At 33.2% G+C, this 25416-nt stretch overlaps 2 protein-coding genes across 2 annotated transcripts; both read right to left on the reverse strand.

Moving 5' to 3' along the window:
• Positions 1 to 4426: 4426 nt before the first annotated feature.
• On the reverse strand, positions 4427 to 15893 carry ELP2 (elongator protein 2). Its single transcript, XM_028204592.2, has 10 exons — positions 15604 to 15893; positions 15414 to 15501; positions 15175 to 15260; positions 12261 to 12414; positions 10517 to 10677; positions 9769 to 10425; positions 7612 to 7933; positions 6552 to 6769; positions 5621 to 5798; positions 4427 to 5058 (listed from the first exon to the last, which is right to left on the reverse strand). The coding sequence occupies exons 1-10, from the start codon at positions 15727 to 15729 to the stop codon at positions 4577 to 4579; spliced, it is 2472 nt and encodes an 823-aa protein (XP_028060393.2). The 5' UTR covers positions 15730 to 15893; the 3' UTR covers positions 4427 to 4576.
• Positions 15894 to 17288: 1395 nt separating this feature from the next.
• Positions 17289 to 24404, reverse strand: LOC114277488 (uncharacterized). Its single transcript, XM_082870871.1, has 5 exons — positions 23722 to 24404; positions 22824 to 22946; positions 18718 to 18816; positions 18469 to 18624; positions 17289 to 17759 (listed from the first exon to the last, which is right to left on the reverse strand). The coding sequence occupies exons 1-5, from the start codon at positions 24160 to 24162 to the stop codon at positions 17625 to 17627; spliced, it is 954 nt and encodes a 317-aa protein (XP_082726997.1). The 5' UTR covers positions 24163 to 24404; the 3' UTR covers positions 17289 to 17624.
• Positions 24405 to 25416: the final 1012 nt, after the last annotated feature.

The following is a 25416-nucleotide window of genomic DNA, read 5'->3' on the forward strand; positions in this document are numbered from 1 at the left end:
AAGCCCCATGACATTGTTAGTCCCATGCCATTTTATTACAAGAAAATATCATTTTGGTAGGATCACAACCTGACCAAAGGGCCATGCTAATGACCGTCAAAGATACAAAATGACAAAAACAAAAGTAAAAAATTTTAGTATAACTATACACGTCTCAAAATATTTTTATATAATTCAATACACATGTTTTAGACATTTATCAATTTTATTGACATCACAAAGGATTGTCATTTGTAATTTCTTTACATAAAATACTTCAACAATATTACAAATTCAAAAAAATATTAAAAAATTACTTAAAAAAAATACATTTAAAAATCACAATCATTCTAAATATTTTGGAAAGTAGGTTATAATTCACTTTCCAAATTATAACCCACTTCCCTCTCTCACAAAAAGCTGATTATAATCAGCTTTTAACCAAAAAACTGATTATAACCATCTTTCTAAAATATTCCATAATTTACACATCATTAATTTTACATTACCATCATACCATACCTTTCGAGGTAAAATTTGAAATAATTTTTAATGATTCATTATATTTGTGAAAATAGTTACACCCGTGGCAGCCTCATGTTTGATGAAAAAGTACTCACAGCTGACTCGGCTCCCCATCACCGCCACGCCAACATCGTCTGTCTTTTGTCTTAGGGGATACTTCCCTTTTGGTACAAATCTAATAAGAGAATGAGCGCTACTTCTCCCTTTCAAACTTCTTTCAAGTTCTTTTTGTTTTGTTATTTTAAGCAAATTTTTACCTAACCCCCACTCCCAAAATATATATATATATATATATATAAATAATGATGATAATAATGATTTACTAAAGAATAAAAGTACTAAACAAAAAAAAAAAATTGATTTTTCTATTATAAATATTTATTCATTTTTTTTTTTAAAATTCTAACCTTACCAAGAGATTTTTGAAAAAAATAAAATTATCTTGTGATTTCATTTTTTTGACCTATTTTTTCTCTCCTTTATATTCTTCCTCTATGAATTCATGATCTAAAGAAAAAGCAAGGTATGAGAAACTGATATTTTAGTTTATTTGTTATGAAGTGTTATTTTTTATTTTTTTCTTCCCAATAAATGTTTGTTTTGTGACATGTCTCGAGTTAAAGATCCTCTCTCTCTCTAAAATTTTTGTGTCTAATGTAATCTAAATCATACAATATTGTAAAAATCTCGAGAGATAATCGTGCGATTGAAATTTTATTCAGAACAAAGGTAAAGTATTTTATACCCATGTCTTATATATATATATATATATATTGAGGTTCAAACAAGTATGTGTCAGACAATCTTCACTGTATTTAAAAAGATTTAATTCTGTTGTGTACAAAACAACAACAAGAATAAAAGAAATAGAGAAAAGGAGAGAATATGTTTGATTACAAAAATCAAACTCGAAATAAAAATAAATAAATAAAAAACAAAACAGATTTTATTTTGTTACAAAAACAAAATTAAAATCTGAATAAATAAACAAATAAAAACAACACTGAAAGTAATTAAATAACTTACTTGATTTAATTTCTTCGAATTATTTTTCTGATCAAGTCCAGTGTTTAACACTGTGTCCTTAAGACAGATTCGTCCTCTCCACGGTGCTTTCAGAATTCGGACGTCTATCTCCCAGGATGAAATGATCTACCACAAACAATAGCAGCACTACTAATTGTTTGCCTTACGAACACACTAAGTGTTTACACTCTTTCTTTCGGAAATAAAATGCAGCAAGATGAAGAATAGAAAACAGAAGTGAAATACGAAATTTCTGAATGCAAAATATCAAATGAGGGTGGTCCTATTTATAGATGTGAAGGTGGCTCTTGGATTTGAATTAAACAGGTATGTAGCTCTTGGTTTTGAATTGAACAGGTATCATACCTGTTGGGTTTTGAATTCAAACAGATAGTAAAACGGGAAGGGCCCTGTTTGGGTGTGCACTAATTCCAAAACAGTTTATTTCTGTTTGAAACCGGGAAGGGCCCTGTTTGGATGAACAAAAAATCCAAACTAATTTAATTTGAATTCTGGATTTTATTTTAATAAAAAATAAAATTAAATTCAAATGTTTTTGGCCCAAAAAGATTAGAAGCCCAACCACACACCACGCACTTGCGCCCAAGCCCAGCCCGCCCGGACGGCCGGCGGCGCCGCGCACGTGGTGATTTTTGGGTCCAATGGGTCTAGCCTATTTTGCCCATAATCTCTCCCTCTAAAACACTTGGGTACCCCTTGGGGCACACCCCAAGTATCTCACCCTAAGCCTTATAAACCCTTTCAAAACCTCCCACCAAATCAATGTGGGACAAGCCAATTTACAACCTTAAGGAATTTCCACCAAAACTCCATTTCCATGGAGCACACTTTGGCTTCAATTTCCCATTCACTCGGTAATGGTTTTGAGCAACCAAATATACCACGTGAATCACAACGCGGCATAGAACGCGTTACCACTTTGACCCGAGTAAATCGACACTCGGGGCCCACCTAAAAAATAGACCGAACTTAAAAAAAAATTCTGATTTTATCCAAAATTTTATAACCATTCCAACAGTATGGCGGCCTTCGAGAGGAACTAGAGGGATTGAATAATCATTCAGTGTTTAAAATTGTTTAATTTTTAGTTGTTGCATTTTGAGTAATGATATTAGCACCCTTTTGATGAACACCAAGAAAAGAAGAGGAGAGAAGAGAGGCCTTTTGTCTTTTGTCGTCTTCTTCTTCATACAGAAAGAAAGAGAAGTGGGAAATAATCTGCGTGGCTTCAACGATCAAATAAACCGAACTTTGTCAGGTTTTGCTTTTGACCCCTAATTAGTCATTTTCCAATCAATACCCATCAGCATTTTAAGCCACAATAATGACACATTCATACGAGTTGGTTCAATTCATGTTTGATACTTGGGGACATTTTGGGAAGATGGATATGAGTGAGCTTAATATTTATTTCAAATAATCAACAAGTCAATTTTTTTGAGTAGAAAGTCATTTGAGAAGATATATGTAAGTCAGCTTGTGAAATTACTGAAATCCCTCGCTTTGTTGAGTAAAATGGTAATTTTAGAAATATATATGAGGGTACAATGGAAATTTTATAATTTTTACAAATGATGTGACACTCTATTATAATAATTTCTAAAAAAAAAAATACTTATTTAGCACTTCTCAAATACATTTATGAAAAAATCAAAAAGCCACAAAATAAACAAAAAATTATTTATTTTCATCTTCTCAAAACACCCCTCAATTTTATAAATAAGTCTATTTCCCTGTTCATTTATTTTGTTAGTTTAACATAATTTGGATATACTATTTTGAAGTCAATCTTTTAGGAATAAGACTACATAGTTGTTGTTCATTTACAAGAATGCCTAATTGAATTTAAGAAAGTCTCTGACAAATATAAACATAATAGAGGGCATAAAAACAATTCATATAAGCCGGCAAGAACCATGTGAATCACTACACTACTTGATTCAAATGGTTCAAACACACACAATACTATTCATATATATATATATATATATATATATGTTATAAAAGGGTAATCTGTGGTGTTTTGAAAAGTTCATAAAAAGCCGACTTTTTGAATTTTTTTGTAATTTTTTAACTTTTTTGTGTAAAAAAAATAGAAAAATGATGTGATCTAAAAAAGTTAAAAAATTATATTTTGACTTTTTTGTGTTAAAAAAATAGAGAGAGATGTGATTCAAAAAAGTCAAAAAGTTACCTTTTTACTATGTTGGCAACACGCCCCATAGTGTGGGGGAGTGATTGAGAACTCTAACTAGAGCTGGCTCTAATGAGGTGGCACCCAATTAAAAAAAAAAAAAAATAGAAAAAGACAAAACAAAAGCCACTAAAAGACAATTTAATGCTAGTTTAGAGGTGCTCTTTTAGAGCTCTAAAGCAATTTTGCATAGGGGTGTGTAAAGAAGATCATAGGTATATTATGAGATAATTGTGAATCTCTCTCTATGGCAGTCTTTGTAAGTCTATTTATGTATCTGTCTATAACTACTCTTATGAGTATATAAAGATAGCTATAAGGAGTAATTTGGGAATAAAGAAAATCCGTGATGTAAATACCAAGTCAAGCATTTGCTTTATATAATAAAATATATATATATATAGAGAGAGAGAGAGAGAGAGAGAGAGAGAGAGAGAGAGAGAGAGAATTACAAACAATAATCAATTCCATTGCTTGGTGTTGGTCTCAGGTTCCCAAACACCTCATCTGGCTGAAGCTTTTTTTTTTTTTTGTATTTCATAAACTTTTTCCAAATAATTCTCAAAATTCTTTACGTTCAGCTCCTAAAAATTTCACTAAAACTGCCAAAGAAAAGAAAAGAAAAAAGAGACTTAAAGATGGAGGTCAAACTAATAAGCCACTCACAGCACTAACGTGTACTACCACAGAAGAAAATCAAAATTTAATCAACCCCAAAGCTCACAAAAAGGTATACAAAGAAGAATCTGTCTCTGTGAAATGAAATTTCTCTGTAAACTAAATTAGTAAAAGAATCCTCTGTATACAGAAAATACAACAATTAGTGTTCCACTAATCAAGATGTACCTCAAACACTCTCACAGAATGATCAGCTCCGCAAGAAGCAAGCTGCACCGTCCTTGAGTCTAGACTCTTCTCAGAGTTTCTCCACGCCAAACGATGCACTGTCGAAACATGGCACATTAATGGATCCAACTGCTTGATGAGAGAGGCAGTTGCATGTTCTTCAGTTCTGTTAACGGAAAGACTCCACAATTCAATGAGTCCAGTTTCCATTCCAACTGCAAGAAATCCGTGATTGCTCGGACGATCAAGACCGACCCAAGATAGAGCATTGACACTACTGTTGAACTGTGGCAGAGTCATGAGCTGCTTAACTGAAGATCCCTTCTCTATAATAGCCCAGATCTTCACAGTCTTGTCCCTTGAACCGGTGGCAAATTCATGACCAAATGGGTTCCAAGAACATGCCCATATGATTCTTTTGTGAGCCTCCTGTCTTGTTAGAAGCTCATAACTAATTTCGTCAACACCTAGATACAATATGTATTATGCAGCACCAATCAGTATTAGGATATGCAGTGAAGAGAATAAACATAATCTCATCATGAATTAATTCCAACTTTGTTTTCTTCTCGCTAAAGAATTCTAATTGCTCCATATGGTTGGTGATAAAGGGAAATGGAAATGAAAATGAAAATGGAAGGGATGATCATTCTAAACGCCCTTTAAGTAGAAAACGGAAGCGGCAAAGAATGAGAAAAGTTGGGGTGGTGGTGCTACTTTATCCATCATCACACTATCATTTCTAAAAGAAAACATCAAAATGTTTTGTTTGTTTTAGTGTTATGTTATATTTTGTTTTTGTTTTTGTTTTTTTTTGTTTTTGTTTTTGTTTTCTGTTTTTTGTTTTTTGTTTCTTCTTTCAATTTTTATGTTTTCAACTAAACAGCACGACGTGAGAATTTGAATGCTTTATTAGGCATCTTTTAGTTGCTCAATTGTCTAAAAGATTGCTTTACCTTTAAGAAAACTACAAAACAGAAATCATAGAAAAGGGTGCATTATTAATGAAGTAGCTGATATCTATCATACCTGTGTGCTTGATTGAGAAGACAGAAAACTGGCGATCCCTTGAGACCGCCAAAAGAAAGTTGTCATCGTGAGAGAATTCCATCTGTGTCACTGTTAAGCTGTGTGACTGCAAACGACCAACTGCCTTCCATGAACCCACTTGCCATAGCCATATTTCTGCCACTGATGCAGATTGGGCCTGCAAGATTTGCTATTCATGAGCAGCAATAGATACCAAAAAGATATGCTGTGTACCATGAAAATAAAAACAAAAAACAAAAATAAAGCTAAAAAAGACAAACTATCAGAAATGGAACAAACTTGACAATACCACATCTTCAGTGACAGATTAATGTTGTCCAAGTACTCGTGCAAGACCATTGTGCAGACATTACCTTTTTTTTTTTTTTTTTGATCGGCGACCATTGTACTGACGTCATGCCATCTCAAGTAACTCTACAACTATTCAGTTACTATTAGATTCCTTAAAACAAAAAGTTAATTCAAGCCATTGTGTCACATGGACTCAAAGGCCATTATTATTCACTTCAAGTATGGGCATTATAGGATCTCATTCAAAGATTTTCTTTCAACTTTTCTACTTGCATATATGGCTAGAGAGAGCACTTTTTCTGTAACAACTCCATTCTGATGTACTAAATTTTCTCCTCAAATACTTTTTTAAAGGAAGAAATATTTAACAATCATGAGAACATTAATAGGAGTTACCTATCGCGTAACACAGAGGGCCCTCACATCTCTTTTTGCATGTTTAAAGGCAATGTCATCCTATTCAGTTCAATCCATAACAGCCTAAATGTGTATGGAAGCACATGGCCTTTCTGACGTTCTACCAGACAATTCAAGCAGTAAACATCTCAAAGCTGTTATTAATGTTATGGTACCTACAACTTTCAAGTACTACAACAGCAATAAGAATGTGACCTGATACCTTACAAGATGACGCAACAAGCTTCCCCTCATGATCACAACATAATGAAAACAGCTCGTTCCCATGACCATAGAGTTTGTGTGACTCTGGCCATAATGTATGCCATGACAATTGTTCTTCAATTGGAGGTTCGGTAAATTCAACTGGAACTGCATCTGGAATAGTTTCGATTGTGTCAAGGCCATCACTACCATTTCTGTCTGGGGTCTCATGTGGAGCTGTGCAACGAAAAAAAGACTACTGTTCAATGATTCTATTTAGCAAAAATCATACATACTTAAACCTACACATAAACAGGAAGCAAAGGAGTTTCTCCAGTAATTTTATCAACAGTTAAGAAAAAACATTGCAACATTATGGTATCCGTGTCATGTCCATGTCGGGTTAGTGTATCCATGTCATGTCCATGTCGTGCAACGTGTCTGTGTCCATACTTAGTGTACTGACAGTATCCGAACCGAGCAGAACCCTCTCTTTGTTTATAATAATTTTATCGTACAGACTAATCAGCCATTAAGTGTTTTTGCCAAGAGTGAAGTGGGTCAATGTTTGGAGCATAAACGGACCATAAGATTGGCAAAATTGGAAAGGGATATTTTTGCCTAAAAGTAATCACTCCTGTGGATCATTCCCTTCAATTTATATACTCCATCCTGATTTGTGGTTCCCATTTTCACTTTTTAGAGGCCTCAAAAATGTTCCACAATAAAAAGTAAAAATGAAAAAGATAATTTTTTTACATTAACGATTTTAGTTAAAGTTGAAGCATAATTAAACTGAGAATAGAGGCCAGCATGTAATGGCTTCAGGAAATAGACTAACAAATTGGGATGGATAAGAAAGTGATCTTTAAACAATCCTATTTTTAAAATCTGGACTATCAAGCAAATAAAAAATCAAAGAATACATGGGAAATATCAAATTCACATAATAAAAAAGGAACACCATTCCTTCTACCACTTGATTCAGACACAAAGAATGATGCATTGCAATGGGTTGTAGCATCACTACTATATCACACAACATTAAATAATTGAGAGAGAGAGAGAGAGCACTCTACCTTGAACATAAATAGGTTTTTGTGATAGCCCAAGGGCAGACATATTCGCACCCAAAATCTGAATATGAGCTTGCATGTCTTCAGGAAAAGTAGATTTCTGTAAAGTTGTATGATTCAATGTCTTCAAAAAAGACAGAGGTGCTTCAAATACTCTGGCAACTTTCTCATCAGCCCCACTCACAAAACGGTGGTTGCCCTTCCCTTGGATGATTGTGACACAGTTAATATCATGGCCATGAACTTGAGGACGAGCAATTTCATGCCAAGAGTCCCCATTTTTCAAATGAGGTTCACTAAGCCATGGAGCAAAAATCCTTGTGGTCTGCAAATTTCGAAATATGTAAAATTGAGATTCTCTACTGTGGATACAACATAATCAAAATAAATTGTAACATGTAATTAAGCTATCTGCTCAGCTTAAATTTGTATGCAAAAGAAACGTGACTTAGAAAATTATTTTCCCTACAAAAGGCCTCTTAGCTTTCCAAGCATGTATCTAAGCGTGAGGAGTCACTTGGCCTGCATTTACAGTAATGATACAAAATTAAGGTGCTTCAGATAGTAAAGGAAAACTTAGTAGCGTGTGATTAAAGTGAAATGTGACCTCACCTAGAGCAGAAACGCTGAAAAAGATTCACATAAAGTCTCACTATATAGGTTCAGCAGTCTTTACTGAACTGAGTCAAATATTCACATATGAATCTAGGTAAAAATTTTGAAGGTAGCAATTTCCTTTCTTTTTTTTTTCTTTTTTTTTTTTTTTTCTAATGAGGCCAAAGGGTGAAAAAATATCAACCTCTTGACCCCACAGATTGGATGACACCGCCCAAACTGTTTATTAATGTCCCGTGGGGTTATGAAACTCTGGATTTTCTAAATCGAACTCTCCAAGTGCCTCTTCTTATACCAACTAGACCCAGAGTAACATTGGCTTCAATTTCTCAAACCTGCTCCCCATAAATAGAAGGACTTCATGAGTTAAACTACTGTAATTAACATCACACATGCTAAAGCTTTTAACTAGTTTAATACTTGTCTGACATTACCCTGGGCCTTGGGTAGAGAAAAAAATAAATTGTGTTCTAAATTCTAATGTAAGGGAAGACACTGGTCCCAAATAGTACATACTGTTGAAAAGAAAGGCTTATTTTCTAATTGATGTCTATGAAACACCGACACTTCAAAACAAGTGCCTTATCCATGTCAGACACACGGACACTTCAGGGACACGCGGACACTTCGGAGACACGTATGGGAGACACCACATGGTGTGCCCCCTTATTTGATTAATTTATTCTCATGGGACACGCAGGAGACACTTCGGGAACACACTAGGAACATTCCAAGTTGTCTTTTCTCCCATTTTATTTAGTATTTTTGATAAATGTTAAATGTTTATTATTTTTTTCTTAGATTTAAATACTTAATAAATCATCTATAAAAAAAGCTATAAACTATACGTGTTAATTTAAAAGTGTTTTTTTTTTTTTAAAAAAAGAAAGAACTAGAGTTAGTTTTTGCAAATATTGATTGTTTGTGGATGTTATATTAATCTAGCTAGCAAATAAAAATATATGATACACATTTTATTGCCGTGTCCTTGCAGTGTCCGTGTCCCTATTTTTTTGAAATCACCATGTCCCGTGTCTGCATCCGTGTCCATATCAGTGCCCACATCTATGCTTCTTATACATGATTTTTTTGATAAAAATTGATGTATACATGATATAGCGAACTTCTAGTCTCCACCCCTACATAGCCTACAGTTCATAAAAAAATCTACTCCACTCACAAAAAGTGGATAGAGGAGGGGGGAAAAAAAAATTCATATTGAGAGTGGTTTAAATAAAAGGCGGCTCGAGTCAATGGTTAGAGAGGACAAAAGGAAGAGGTTGAAATTGAACTCATCTGGTTCTAAATCACATCTGAGAAATTTCTCAACAGTTTCTAGAAACAAATTTATAGGTTCGTCCTGGGAGCAAATGTGGGAAGCTTACATGGTTCTACTTGCACAAAATACTCTGAGAAGAAACAAATTAACTAGTAACCAACCAAAAGCATGTAACTGAACATACACACAAATAATAAAAATAACAATAAAGAGAAAGAAAGCAAGACAACTTCATATAACTCCTTATCCAGCTTGGCAAAAGTTACCTGATCATGACTGACTGACAGCAAATATTCACTAGACTTGGCCCACGCAATATCTGTCACTGCTGCAAAGTGCCCAGAGGGAACTTTTTGTGGTTTCCAGTTGTCTACATCAACACCAACATTTCTCCAGAGATGGAAAGATCCACCATATCCATGGGCTAAAATAGTATCTCCACTTGAGCTCCAGTGCCCACCATAGAATCCTAAAGCACAATGACTTAACTCTCCAACTGTAACCACATTCATCCAGATACCAGTGGTCCTTTCGGGTTGCCAGATCATCATTGTCTTGTCCATGGACGCAGATAAAATGCTTTGAGGTTGATGACACTCAACCCCATCTTCAGATGAACTTAAAGGGGGTTGCCATTCCACCGAATACACCCAATCCTCATGTCCAATGAGAAGTGATTCCAATGATATCTGATAGGAGTGTGAGCCAGCTACAAATACTGGACCTTCAATATAAGAAGCCAAGCTTATTTCTTCTTTCCTTTTAGAGTTAGCTAGAGCCATCTTCCATATGCGTATGCCTCTGTCTTGAGATGAGCTTACTAATAAAAGATTATTTGCTTCACCATTTGTGCATACAGGTAATGAGAAGTCCAAACTTCTGATCCAATCAGTATGCCCTTTTAAATCACAAGCACGAACAAACTGGGTACATAAACAAACAAAGAAACAAAAATCCTTTTGAGCCAAGACAAAGATTACATGCAAGACAATGGACAAGTCTGATATCACATACTTTTCCTGTCCTATCACCACAGTAAAGATGGATTTTGTTATCCAATCCCCCCATTGCCAGGACAAGGTGCCCAGTACTTCCAGGCAACTCTGCTAGAGAAAGCGCAACCATAGGTTTTGAACCAACAAAGAGAGAATCCAGACATGTTAATTTACAGTCACCTAGAGAAAACACACCAAGTGATTAGTGCCAGTGGCATTAAAATAAAACTCATGTTGTTTTCCATATAGGATAAGATGATCGCCAAAATAGTATGCAGCAAGAACTTGGGAAGAACAAAGAAGGGAATAGTGCAAAAATACACGGCAAGAAAATAAAAATGGAAGCAAATATTGTTTGGCAAAAAAGGGAAATAAAAACTAAAATTTATTGTCAAAGATAATGATCTAATTGGCCTCCTTTAATTAGCAATCTGCATAAAATTCCAAATTGTTGTTCTATAAAATTCCCAAGTTTAAGTCCCATAACACATTGCTGGTAGTTGTTCTATAAAATTTGTCTTTCAAATTTATTTATTTTTCATAGATCACATAATATGGCACAGAAGCACTCCACTTGAATAAACCTTTGATTCAATGTATAACATCATCTCCAACCTGCATGTCCTTATTAATAATCAAATCTAAGTAACAAAAATGTTCACTCTTTATTATCTCCTGATTTTCAATATTCATTTATTCATTATTTTTAGGGTAAACTACCAATAAGTCTTAATAGTTGGAGTTAATTCCATCAAGTCTTATTAAAAATAAGTGTTAGTAAAATCGTCGCTAAAATTAATTTTTTGTCGCGATTTTTTACATATCATTAAAAATTAACAATTAGTGACCTTTTTTGTCACGGTTTTTATAAATTGTCGCTAAAACTTACAATTAGTGATATTTTTCTGTGACAAAATTTTCAAACTGTCCCTGAAAGTAAAAAATTAGTAACGTTTTTTTATAACGATTTTTTTAAACTGTCACTAAAACTTATAATTAGTGACATTTTTTGTGACAAAATTTTCAAATTGTCGCTGAAAATTAACAATTAATGATGTTTTTTAATAGTGTTTGATGAACAAGTCATTAATTATCATAGGACCTATTGAACAATAAGTCCACCTATTAGAACCTACACGTAAGTCCACCTTATTTTTAATTATGTAGTTTTGAATTTTACATTCCATATATTCAGTTTTAGTCCTCTAATTTTAAATCTTTTTGACTTGAGACCTCGTTTTCCAAATCCACACACAACACAATACATAAAGCAAAAGTCCTCATGTATTTAGCTTATGCATTACAGATAGAGACAGACTAGTTGGCTAGTTTTAGCTGATTCTGAAGCATCATAAGACGAGAAGCTAATCATTCACTTTTATATTAAGAGAAGACCAAAAAATGCCTGGACATTACTTGGGGCATCTAACCAAAATTACTACGACACCGAATCTGTATGAGCAACCATTAAATGTATCGTGTCTATGGTCAATTAAAGCACCATCGTCCTATGACGTGGAGAAGAAGACAACTCTGTGCATTTATGAAATTCAAAAAATCTTGAATACTCAAAACCCCCAAACAAAGACTGGGAGAAAAAATGGTCACAATTAAAAACAATAAGCATCAATAACACGGTTATGCTGAAAATACTTCAGCCGAGCTAGTAACAAGCTATGGACGTATAAGTGGGGATAGCAGTTCAATCATCAAACTGAAATTATGATTAGCATGTTGAAACAGCCTGAATCCATATTACTCACCTCCGGACGAAGACGGAAGGACCAATCTCCATACATAAACTGTACCATCAGAAGACGTAGATGCAAACACTGTATCAGTTGGACAAATAATAATTCCAGTAATGCATGTAACGCCTTTCTTGTGTGGTTGTGGCACTTGTAATACATACCTCCACTGCAAAAGCATTCAAACCAAAACTTTTTAGCAAATAATGCATGACCGAAATTTTGTGAACAGAGCATTCAACATGAAGTTATTCATTCTAAAATTTTCTAATAAATTAAATATGATAGAAAAACTTCACTCTTTAAATGAGTAAATTGTATTACACATCTGCTATGAATTTTATTAGATGATTGTAAATTAGTTGTTCTACAATTTGCTAACTGTATTATAGATTTCTAAAATTAAAAGCTTCATTTGAAACAAACGAAACACACCCTTCAAGGCTGCAACTTCAACTAACTTCACAAAATCACAAACCTTGTAACGGGTGTCTTCAAAATAACTTCACTAAATCACAAACCACATAACAAGTGTCCTTAGACCTAACTACTGATAGAACCACATCACTCTATCACAAGTTTCTATTGATGACAGACTAGGCTTCTCAACTTCACTACTCTTTTAATACAATAAAATCCATGCATTTTGATTGGCTTTCTTTAAGCTAATTCAGATTCCAGGGCCAAATCCTTGGACACCTATTATCCCATCCATGTCCAAATGTATATATTTTATATAGCTCTAGCCAAAGTAGTTTGCATCATTTGTCAGCACTAGAAAGGATTCTTTGATAACCCAATTACTTAAATATAAAAAATTTCAATGGATCTTCAACTAAATTAGATTAATAATGCTGAATTGGCTTGCGAAGGTAAGTCTGCATTCTTTCCCAGTACTTGAAGGGGTTGTTTGATGACACAAATTACTTAAGTCTAGCAATTTCAGATGGATCTTCTACTAAGTTTGATCATGCCTAATCGGCTAGCTTTTAAAACTGAAAATCCATTTAAAAAAGGTAAGTCTTAAGTCAGAGATTTGGCCTATCAGTATATGTTGAATATGCTTTAACAAAGGTGGTTTTCAATTTAAAGATTCATAAACAAATTTATCTTCAAAATTTGTTAAATACAAAATTCAGTATTGTACCTTTTCCCATAATATGGAACAATCTATGAAGCACGGATACTCCGAAATAGCCTCCGTACGCGTATCGGATACGTGTCGGATACAGATACGCGCCCAATATGGCGGGATACGTATCAGATACGGAAAATGAAGTATCCAATTTTTTTTTTTAATTTTTGAATTTCGGATACGTCTAGGATACGCGAGGATACGGTCAGGATACAGTATGGATACGACGGGGCAAAAAAAATAATTTAAAAAACTTAAAATGGGGTCAAATTATAAAATCTGAAAATGAGATGAAATAAAACACAAAAAAAAAAAGAAAAATAATAATCAATCAAACTCTCTCTTACCTAGGTCGAACAGCAGCCGCGAAGGAGGAGGAGAAGGAGTTCGTAGTCGTCTCGAACAGCAGCTCGCCGATCGTCGACTAGGTTCGCGAATAGGAGCTCCACGATCGTCGATCATCAGGTTCGTCCCTCTCTCTCTCCATTTCGCTCTCTCTGTCTGCCTCACTCGATCTCACGAACTCTCTCTCTCTCCCTCTCCCTCTCGCTGTCGCTCGATCTGTCTGTCTAGTTGGAGATCTCGATTCGATCTCATCTCCCCCCCCTCTTGGTCGATCTCGATTCGTCTCTCTGTTTTGCATATGTATATATATATATATATATATTTTAATTTTTTGTATGTATACTCTGCAAATCAAATAAGATATTAAAAAAAAAAAATTATATGTATTCGCTTTTATCTGATAAAACAAATAAAAAAATTTTAAAAAAAATTATTTCTTTTATCTGATAAAACAAATAAATAAATAAACTTATTAATAAATAAATAAAATAAGGTAAAAAAACTTATTAATAAATAAACTTATTAAAAATAAACTTTGTCAACTTATAAAATTATAAATTTTGTAAATTTATTAATAATAAATCAAATAAGGTAAAAAAAAACTTATTAATAAATAAACTTATTAAAAATAAATTTTGTCAACTTATAAAATTATAAACTTTGTAAACTTATTAATAAATCAAATAAGGTAAAAAAAACTTATAAATAAATAAATAAATAAACTTATCGATAAATAAATGAACTTTGTAAATTTTTTCCCCCTTAATTTGGGATTGAATTGCATTATGGTTGTTATAGGTGATGCTATATTGTTGAAATTGTTGAAATTTAATTGAATTGATGAATTTTTTGTTATGGGTGATGCATTATGGTTGTTATGGGTGATGCTACATTAATGTTTTGTTTTAAGTTTTATTTTTATGTATGCTACATTACTAAAAATTGTTGAAATTTTATTTTATGTATGTTACATTACTAAAAATTGTTGAAATTTTATTTTTGTGTATGCTACATTACTAAAAATTGTGAAAAAAAATATTTTTTATGAACGTATCCCCGCCGTATCCGTATCCTACTTTTTTGAATTTTGCCGTATCACCGTATCCGTATCGTATCGTACCCGTATCTCGTATCCGTATCCGTGCTTCCTAGGGAACAATGTTGTATAATTTTTTTTCACATTAGCATGTTGGGTTATTATGTCAGTCAGCATCCCAATTTGAAAAAAACAAATAATTTAAAATTTTTAACACTTTACTGACATCAACTTTCACATTGAACTTCAGAGAATATGCTCAACTTCATTAATGATCTATGAGCATTCAAAGAGGCCATTAATAAGACTAACCATCCATTATGTTAACTGGTCACTATTTTTAACATTCAAACTCACTGCTAACAAAGTGCTTCCAAATTTACACTGATTCATTCGGCCAAAAAAAAAAGTACCTTTTTGTCTGCTAGAGACAATTCCCACAAAATAATGGCACCATCGGCATCTCCGGAAAGTAAAAAGTGCAGCTCCAAATTTTTTGCTGTGAGCACAAAACAATGAACATTTGTAACAAACCCAAAAATCACTAGCATAAAAGTTTATGCTGAGATAGTAATTTACAAATTAAAGATTAATTTTGATAATAAAAACAATTCAAGCTTAATATTGAAGCAATGATTATGCAAGAATGTACCTTTAAATGCGAACTTGGTAGAAGGAAGCCAGTAGGTGCAATTCACGGAAGCATTGTGACCAGGAAGCGTAGTTAGAATCTGCGCAGTCTGTGGAAAAAGAACATAGAAGAAGTGAAGATGATCGAATCAGAGGCAATTAAAGTGTAGAGATTGAATGAAAATTGAAAAGTGAAAAAGTAGAAATTGAACCTTGGGGCAGAAGATTGAGACGGCGTTGTGAGCACCAAAGGCGACTAAATCAGAAGCGCCCCATGAGACGTTGTTCACTATTCTGTTGCACCCTGCTCCTATGAACACTCTCTCCACTTCCACCATAACTAATTTAGAGAGAGAGAGAGAGAGAGAGAGAGAGAGCGCTCTGTTTTGGTGGTTCAGGCGACGAGGTTTGGAGAAGAAGGTTAGGGAAAGAGGGAATATAGAGAGGTCGAATCGAATTTGGGCTGTTTTTAGGTTGTTCACGAATATGGGCTGTCAAATATGGTTCGTTTTTAAGCCCGACCAAGATAAGTGGCATTTTTATCATTTTAAAAATAATAATATGGGAAAATTACTTACAATATTTTAAAACAATTCAAGATTTTGATCTTGTAACAAAATAAATTTTAAATTTTAAATTTTAAATTTATTATTCTAGACATTTTATGTACACATATATTAAGTTTAATAATTAAATTGTCTACTTCATGGCTCATACTAATTTCACTATGTCAATATGAAAGAAAGTATGATAGCAGGCTACAGGGTTCACATCGACAATTATGAAAATATCCTTAAGTCTATTTTGGAAATATGATTAAAAGTTGCAATTTTGGTTTTTTTTATAAAAAAATGTATAAAAAATATGAGAGATAATGTAATCCTAAATGAGTTAAAAAAGTTGAATGATAACTTTTAACTATCTTCTCAAAATAAACCTTAATACTCAAAAAATTCACTTCATGTAACCCCTTGCCAACTCACCACAGAGTTGGATCCACGTCCATATGGTTCAATGCATACTAATATCAAACTTCATAAATAGGAATGACAACGGGTCAGGTTTTTTCAAGTTTCGTGCACAAATTCTTGTCTTTAAACTCAACTATTTTAACGATAAGATTTCGTATTTTATCCTAACTTTGACAATTTTAACCCATCTATCCCTGTACTGTACTTTACCTTACTTTATTAATACTCTCCTAAACTTTTTTTGGAAATGCTATAAATCCAAAATAAATTATCAAATTTTTGATCAAATCCCTCACATGGGTGTGGGACCCACACAAATCACATGTGTGTGGGTCTCACACACCATATGAGAGGTTTAATAGAAAATTTAGTAATTTATTTGGAATTTCTAACATAACTCACTTTTTTTTTTATAAATCAAATTGGATCAAATATAATTAGGTTGGGTAATTTTGCCATCCTTATTCATAAACCCAACATATCTTGCCTTTCTATTCACACTTTCTCTCTAAAATGGTAAGGTTGTGTACATCATCTTACCCTTCCTAAACTAGTTTTAGTGAATGTGTGAAACATCAAAACTTATCATTCGTTGGTTTAATTTCACCGCAAAAGGACAACTTAGAGCATCTCCAGTAATACTAATCAAATTACCTAGCCAAAATCTCACTTTATTACTTTAGTTAATCAATATACACTCCAACAATACTTTTTATTTTAACTATCTTCTTTTAAAATATTCATTTAATGTTTTTATGAGAGAAAATGAGAGTGAGAAAAGAAAAGGAGAAAAACTATTCACAAAACTATTTTAGTTAATCTGCTGGAGAGATTTTTCTTGAATTTGACTTGCTATTTTAGCTAAATGGATAGTTTAGCTAACTTATTGCGAATGCTCTTAGAAACCATCACATTAGGTTGAAAAGTAAAATGCAAATCCGAAAATGGCCGGTAGAATAAAAGGGCTTGCAATTATTTTACAATCTTCATTGTTGTATAAAAAAAAAAACAGAGGTAATCAAGAATCATTATCCCCTCTTGAACTAGAAGCAATTTGAAATCTGATGGGAAATTAAAATAACCCACACCTTCCCCCCCCCCCCCCCCTTTGGCAACTTGACTCGAACCAGAAGGCCAAGGTAAACAGGGACCTAAATGGTACAACAAAAATTGTGTACTTGTATAGAGCAAAGTAGAGAGTTGAAACTTCTATCCAAAACTAGTTTGGTTGAAAGGAGATGACTTTCAAAGGCGTTCCGGCCTCATTTGTTGGCTACAGCTGCAGTTTTGCAGACCGGGCATGCATTCTTCTGCAAAAGCCACTTTTTAATGCAATGTAAATGATGATAGTGTCCACAATCCAGTCTTCCCATCTTATCATCTGCTTTCCAGCCCTCCTGTGTGACAACAAATATTTTTATGGTCATTTATTTTATTTTATTTTATTGTTTCATCAGCAACAACAATAAGAGAGTACTATTAATAAGAAAGAAAGATTACAAGAAAACCTGAGGACAAGGAGCACTCCAAAAGATAGAAAGAAAACAGAACGAAAATAACAGCACCTCTAGCTACACATCACACACTACCTTACAATCTTGAGAAATAAAGAAATTTTTACGGTTCATTATCATTCGTAACCATCTCTAGGTTAAAAGGATAAGCAAGAAGTGAGAATTGCTGCGTTTTTTAACAATAACCTTGTTTAACTACCATATGAATGTTGTTAAGAGTATGAGTTTGTGTCATGTTTGTTAAGTTCATTGGTGGGCTTAGACGAATCCTAAGCTTAATCCCTCACAGGGAAATTATACAACATACACAATGTAATGCGCCATCTATTATCCCCAGATTTGTTACCTAAGATACATTTTCAGAATATTTGATTGATGAATTTAAACATCACATTGAAATTTTCTTATGAAAGATACCTAAAATTTGAAGTTTAGCAAAAAGTATAGATCCTAAAACCTAAAATCTCATTTTTGTCTCGTCTATGTCCAAGTATCCTTATGACGAGGTTTTATTTCCATATCCAAGCGGACCTATGCAACTCTTATCAAAAAATTAAATGGGAAGAAAGATGAACAGGTGTGATGAACTCACTTGACAAATGCTACACTTCCAATCTTTGTTGGTAGACTTAAGTAGTGGAAAGGATTCTGACATTGAGTGCTTCGATTTCCTTAGGCAGCGAAAAATCTCATCTTCATGTAACCCTGTACCCACATAGCCAATCCTATCACCCAAATTGAGCAGTTCCTGCAAAAGGGCATAAAGAGATTGACATCGACAAAGTTGATTTTACAAAAAAGATTGCAAAGACAATCAGAATAAGGAACAATATACAAATACCTCATATGACATATTGTCCACATCAAACATCCAATCCCCATGCTGATCATATCCATCTAAACTTCCTCCAAAGAGCAGATTGTGTTGGAACATAACAAACTGCACCAATTCACAGTTATTCATTTAGCAGCATTTAAAATTATGGAGATCGCACATTTTTCTTTTTAATGTAAAGGAAGAATTAGATGTCCTTTTTTTTCTAGTGAACAACATTCGTAGTAGATGATGTTGGAACAATCTTCTGTGTAAATAAAATAAATAAAAACTAAATCAAACAAAATAAAATAAAACTTGCAGAATTTATTTTGTCGAACCAAATGAAAAATAAAAGACCTAGTCGAGTGTGTGACACTCTGTCCTTAAGACAGATTCGCCCCGCTACGGTGCTTACAGTTATGTGGCGTCTATCTCCCAGGATACAAGATCTTCACAAATTTGTAGTAGCACTCCAAACAAATTTGTACGGCGAACCAAACCTGTGTTCTAACTCTATGAATTTTATTCTAAAACTAATACGAAGAATAATAAAGATAAAAGTTTGGACAGCAAAAGAATATTTTTGAGACTGATTTTCGGTGTCCAAGACTGTTGGAAATGGTATGAATTTATAGGCAAAACTCTGACCCGAACAGGTACCAAATTGAAGTGAAAAGGTGCGCATTTAAATTGAACAAGTGCAAGCACTATTCAAATAGATAACTGTTGAATAGTTGATTTGTCCGTTGCTTAGAACAATTTTTCAAACAGTTTGAAAAAAGTATCCGTTGGTGGAACAGTTTTTAAACTGTTAGAATATTTTTATTAAACTGTTTGAATAGTTTAATCAATAAAGGAAGAGGTACATTCTTAGGAAACCACTTAGGAAACCAAAATTTGAATTTAGATTTAAATTAAATTCTCACATTAATTTTTTTATATTTTTATTTTTTGAAAAAATTCAAATGAATTTTGTCTAAAAAATTAATGTTAGACCCGAAAACGAACTCAACTTCCCATTCACTCATAAATGGTTTTGACGTTCCGTCTTCACCGTGTGACTTGCCACGCGGTAAGGAACACATCACCTCTTCAGACCCAACCCAAAAGACGGTTGAGGCCTACTCAATTTTGGGCTCAAAGTGGTTTCCTAAGAATGTACCTCTTCCTTTATTGATTAAACTATTCGAACAGTTTAATAAAAATATTCCAACAGTTTAAAAACTGTTCCACCAACGGATACTTTTTTCAAACTGTTTGAAAAATTGTTCTAAGCAACGGACAAATCAACTATTCAACAGTTATCTGTTTGAATAGTGCTTGCACCTGTTCAATTTAAATGTGCACCTTTTCACTTCAATTTGGTACCTGTTCGGGTTAGATTTTTGCCTATAAATTCATACCATTTCCAGCAATCTTGGACACCGAAAATCAGTCTCGAAAATATTCTTTTGCTGTCCAAACTTTTATCTTTAGTACATGATTCTTCATATTAGTTTTAGAATAAAATTCAGAGAGTTAGAACACAAGTTTGGTTCGCCGTACAAATTTGTTTGGAGTGCCACTACAAATTTGTGAAGATCATTGTATCCTGAGAGATAGACGTCACATAACCGTAAACACCGTAGCAGAGCGAATCTGTCTTAAGGACAAAGTGTCACACACTCGACTTGGTCTTTTATTTTTCATTTGGTTCGACAAAATAAATTATGTAAGTTTTATTTTATTTTGTTTGATTTAGTTTCTATTTATTTTATTTACACAGAAAATTGTTCCAACAATCTTAAGACAAATTCGAATTATTCTGTTTACAGAATTTTTCGTTTGTTTCCTTTTCTTTTTCGTCTTTTACAAAAATTATTTTTTGTGGATTTACAAAATAATATTCTGGTTGGAAAAACAAATAGTGATTATATGCTATTTGACAGATAGTAGTAATATACTGTCTATTTTCTTTGACAACTAGTAATAATATACTGGTGTCATTAACAATTCAGAATATTTATTTGTGGAATTTTGTCAAAAATTATTTTTGGTTTTTAGAAATTTATTTCTGAGTGTTCTTTAATTAAAAAATTCTGTTTTAGTTTTTTTTTTAATTATTGAAGTGAAACAGAAATTTAATTTTCTGTGTGGAATTAATTTGGTTAAATAAAATTTTATTTTATTTCCAAACTAATTGAAAAATAAAAGTTACATTATTGTTTCTTTTATTTTTACAGAATTTAATTCTGTGAATTTGGATTAATTTTCTGTGTAATATAAATTCTAATTATAATTTTGTTTATAATTTAGAATTCATGACTACTGAAACAAATGCTCAAACAAGTACTAGTGTAGTGGCTGCAATTTCGCCAACCCCCTCTCCTGTTGTGACAGTACCGGTAAATCACAGTGAGAAACCAGAGAAGTTCTCAGGAACTGATTTTAAAAGATGGTAACAGAAAATGTTGTTCTATCTTACAACTCTAAACCTGGCTCGTTTCCTCCGTGAGGATGCTCCTATTTTGAAAGAGGATGAAACTGAGCGACAAGTGGTTGCTGCAGTTGATGCCTAAAAACATGCCGATTTCCTTTGCCGGAACTACATCTTGAACGGACTTGACAACACATTATACAACGTCTACAGTTTGTGGTTGGCAAATTCCTGGATTTTGTAATGGTTGATTCTAAAACTGTGATCAGCCAAGTTCAAGATCTCCAACTCATTCTGCATGACATTCACGCAGAAGGCATGTCTCTCGGTGAATCCTTCCAAGTTGCAGCCTTAATTGAGAAATTACCACAAGACTGGAAGGTTTCAAGAACTACCTCAAACATAAGCGCAAAGAGATGTCTTTAGAAGAATTAATTGTGCGTTTGAGGATTGAAGAAGACAACCGTAATTCTAAAAAGCGGACTGGTAAGCATCCTATGGAGTCTAAGGCAAATGTGGTGAAACATGCTTCAAAAATCAAGAAACGGAAGTCTTCTGGAGAAAGTTCATCACAAGGCTCTAAAGGGGGAGAAAATAAAAAATACAAGTTTAATGGCAAATGTTACATCTGTGACAAAGAGGGACACCGGGCCAAAGATTGCCGTAGCAAAAACAAAGGCAAAAGCAAAAGAAGAACAAGTAAGAAGCCTGCTCAAACCCATATGACCGAAGTGGACAATATTTTCAATGATGTAGATGACATCAATCTTTCTGCAGTTGTTTCCAAGGCAAATCTTGTCGGAAATCCTAAAGAATGATGGGTGAGCATTGGTGCTACTCGCCACATTTGTGCCGACAAAAAGATGTTCACATCTTATTCTACAGTGGACAATGGTGAACAACTTTTTATGGGCAACTCCTCAACTTCCAAAGTTGATGGACAAAGGAAGATTGTTCTCAAGATGACATCTAGAAAGGAACTCACTCTCAACAATGTGCTGGATGTACCGGACATTCGCAAGAATCTTGTTTCCGGATCTTTGTTGATTAAGAAAGAGTTTAGGCTAGTGTTTGAGAATGATAAATTTGTACTTACTAAGAATGGGATGTATGTTGAAAAATTTGGTTTATAGGCTTATTTTGGGCCATCTTTGAGCCCAAAATAAGCCTATATTACACCATTTTTCCAACAGATGATAATGCTTCTCATGATGAAAATTTTCATAAAAAACCTGTAAGTGGTGTTTCAAGAAGCTTTGAAAATACAATGAAGAGAGATAAGGTTCCTTCTCCTCCTTGTGTATGTCTGTTGTTCATTAGTTTGTAGGGTTTGATGTAGTTCACCAAAGATTATTCCAAGTTTTCGAATCTATTCCATAATTTCAATAGGACTATGTCCACAGTCATTGCGGATTCACTATGATATGATCAGAAAGAATACATACATACATAGTATTAGGACTATCAGGCCACAAGTGCAGAATATCAAATTACTCTACTCTAGATCTAGAATCGGTTAGTACTTAGTACTAATTAATATCCACACTACTCAATAAATTTTTCAACAGTGAATCGTATATATGTGAAAAGCACAGGTGCTATTCAAATTCAAGGGAGCACCAGAGCTCTCACAAATTCCAAATTCACCCATGTTAGCTATTGAAATGCCAAAAAGAACCGAGCAAATACAATGAAGAAAACTAGAATAGTTAACCTGTGGAAGTTGTCTAGGAGAATGGCGTCTAAGACGATGAGCATTATTTGTATCAAATGCTGATGGCAAATCTGAAGCAGAGGCACGCTCAACGTTGGTTGTTCCCCTCGCTGAACAAGACCGCTGCCAAATCATCCAAGTAAATTGCATCACTCAATGAAGCCACAATACATAGAAGAGAAAAACTGTCTAGCATGTTTGTTTTTCGAGTTTTCTAAAACAAAAATAATGAAAAAGGTTCAAAAACAACCTATAGTTTTCATTTTTCTGAAAAAAAAAAATTCAAAAATTCAGAAAACAACTTAAAAGGTGTTCCCTTGCAAAAAAGGGGAGTGTTAAGACAACTTTTCTGAAAATAGCTCTCGAAAATAGCTTGCCAAATAAGTTTTTCCTATCAGTTTATATTTTTATTTTTATTTTTTCTCTTAAAAACATTAACTCTTTTTACTCAAAATTGAAAGAAACAAATTGTATTACAAGTATCTGAAACATTAGAAGAACATGTCAACATAAAACTTAATTTAATTGATGGATAAACACATAAGAATCAATAATGCTTATGATATGAAATTGGGAAGAAAAAAAAAAACTGGTGTATCAAATTACATGCAAGAAAATCTGTATTTAGGTTGTATTTGAATTATGAATTTTGGTAGTGATTTAGAAAAAAAAAAAGAGTAAAATGTGAATGAAATATAATTACAGTTTACAAATCTTTTTGCTTTTCCATTTCAAATTCTTCCTTTAAAGTTATGATCGAAACACAGCCAGACATTAAACTAAATTAAATAATCCTTGATCAACAAGAGCAGGGGAGGGGATGCAGATAAAAGGCCCACCATTTACACAAAAGCATTAAAGAAGAATTCAGTCAAATCATATGTATAATAAGGATTACCACTCTGTGATTGGTTCTTTCAGAATCGACCCTCGTTCTGGGAACAACATCGGAGGCTATACCAACACCAGGAGCACAACAAACACTTTGAACATCAACCACAACAACAACTCCCTGAGTATTGGGACTAGACGACGTCGTTGTCCTCCTCTGTTTTTTCTTATTCTTCTTCCTCCGCCGCACTCTCTCAGCCTCCAAATCCGCCGCCGTAACCACCGGCGACGCTGCCCCACATCCCAGTCCTCTGAGTGTCACCGACGTAAATAACTTCTTCTTCTTGGGTTTTTTTGTTAAAAGCTTTTTGGTTTCATTAGACCCATCAATGTTGTTGTTGTTGTTAGAAATGGTGGGTTTGAAAGTGGAGGATTGAGAGAGAAATTGGGTTCTGGGTTTTGGATCTGAGGCTGAGATTGAATGGTTTCTGTGTCTTAAGAATGACATTGTTGAATTAAGCAGAGATTAGCAATAAGCTTTGCTTAGTTTGAGAGAAAAACAGAGTAAAGATTAGGAATTTTAAAATTGAGTTTTGAAATTGAAAGAATTGTAGTGTTCATGATTTGGGTTTCTTCTTTGAGGGAGGGAGATGATTGATTACAGTACAGGGACAACCCAAAAAATAAATAAATTATTTAATTAAAATACAGTTAGTTCATAGCTGGCTTTGGTTCTGTTTTTGTGAATTTGTTTTCTTCTGTATTTTGTCGAGTTATGAATTATTTGTGGGAAACTAGGAAAAATATTAAAAGGTGGAGCCAAAATTGAAAATTATTGTTTGTTTTAAATTTTTATAGGCATCTGAATCAAGCTTGACTCATTGCAACTTGCAATTGCTTAGAAGAAAGATTCTTGTAACAGTTCAATATTACGGAATATTTGTTTTATTTTTTTGATTGATTAAATAAATAATAATTGATAAATAAGATTATCAAATGCAGCAAAGTTGGACATGAAAATGACATCTTTCCAGAATCTTTACAAATTGAAGAAAAATTGTTGAATGAATCAAGCTAATCTTTAGTACCAAAAAAATAAAATAAAATTCAAGCTAATCCAAATCCAAATACAAGACTTGAGAGAGTAATTTGAACTGCATGAGCAATTATTGTAAATCAATATCTCATGATGAACTAAGAGCATCTCCAAGAACCAAACATGTTAGTATTATTATATTTTAATTACATCAATAAATTAGTTATTACAATGATTATTTTAATAAAATTCTTTAAGACTAGTTATATTTAAAGAGTCTTAAGAGTCTTTAAATAATTTGTATGTATAGATAAATAAAATAAATAATAACGTTAGAGTATAGATAAAAAATAATTAGGCAAACTGAAAATTATACTTTTTTTTTAATTTATATTTTAGTAAGTAAAAAATGAAAAGTATAATTGAAATTGTTCTAAAAAAAATGTTAAAATTTACTATCAATCCATTAAACATATAACAAGCAATAATGTGCCAATATGTAGTCTAGACATGAAATTTTAACCCAAAACCAGATAAAATAAATAATTTATATAAAAAAAAAAACATTTGAAGGCATTTCTTTCTTTTTTCGATTTGGCATTATAATTTGGGGGATTTGGTGATAGCCCCCCTCACTATCTAATTTGTCTTTCAAAAGGACAAGAATTATATAAGTACTTTCAAAACCCTCTAATATTTTAAAACTTGTTTTTTTTACTATATTAC

The sequence above is a fragment of the Camellia sinensis genome, chromosome 5 (assembly GCF_055761805.1).
Source record: "Camellia sinensis isolate YWXY chromosome 5, ASM5576180v1, whole genome shotgun sequence".
NCBI lineage: Eukaryota > Viridiplantae > Streptophyta > Magnoliopsida > Ericales > Theaceae > Camellia > Camellia sinensis.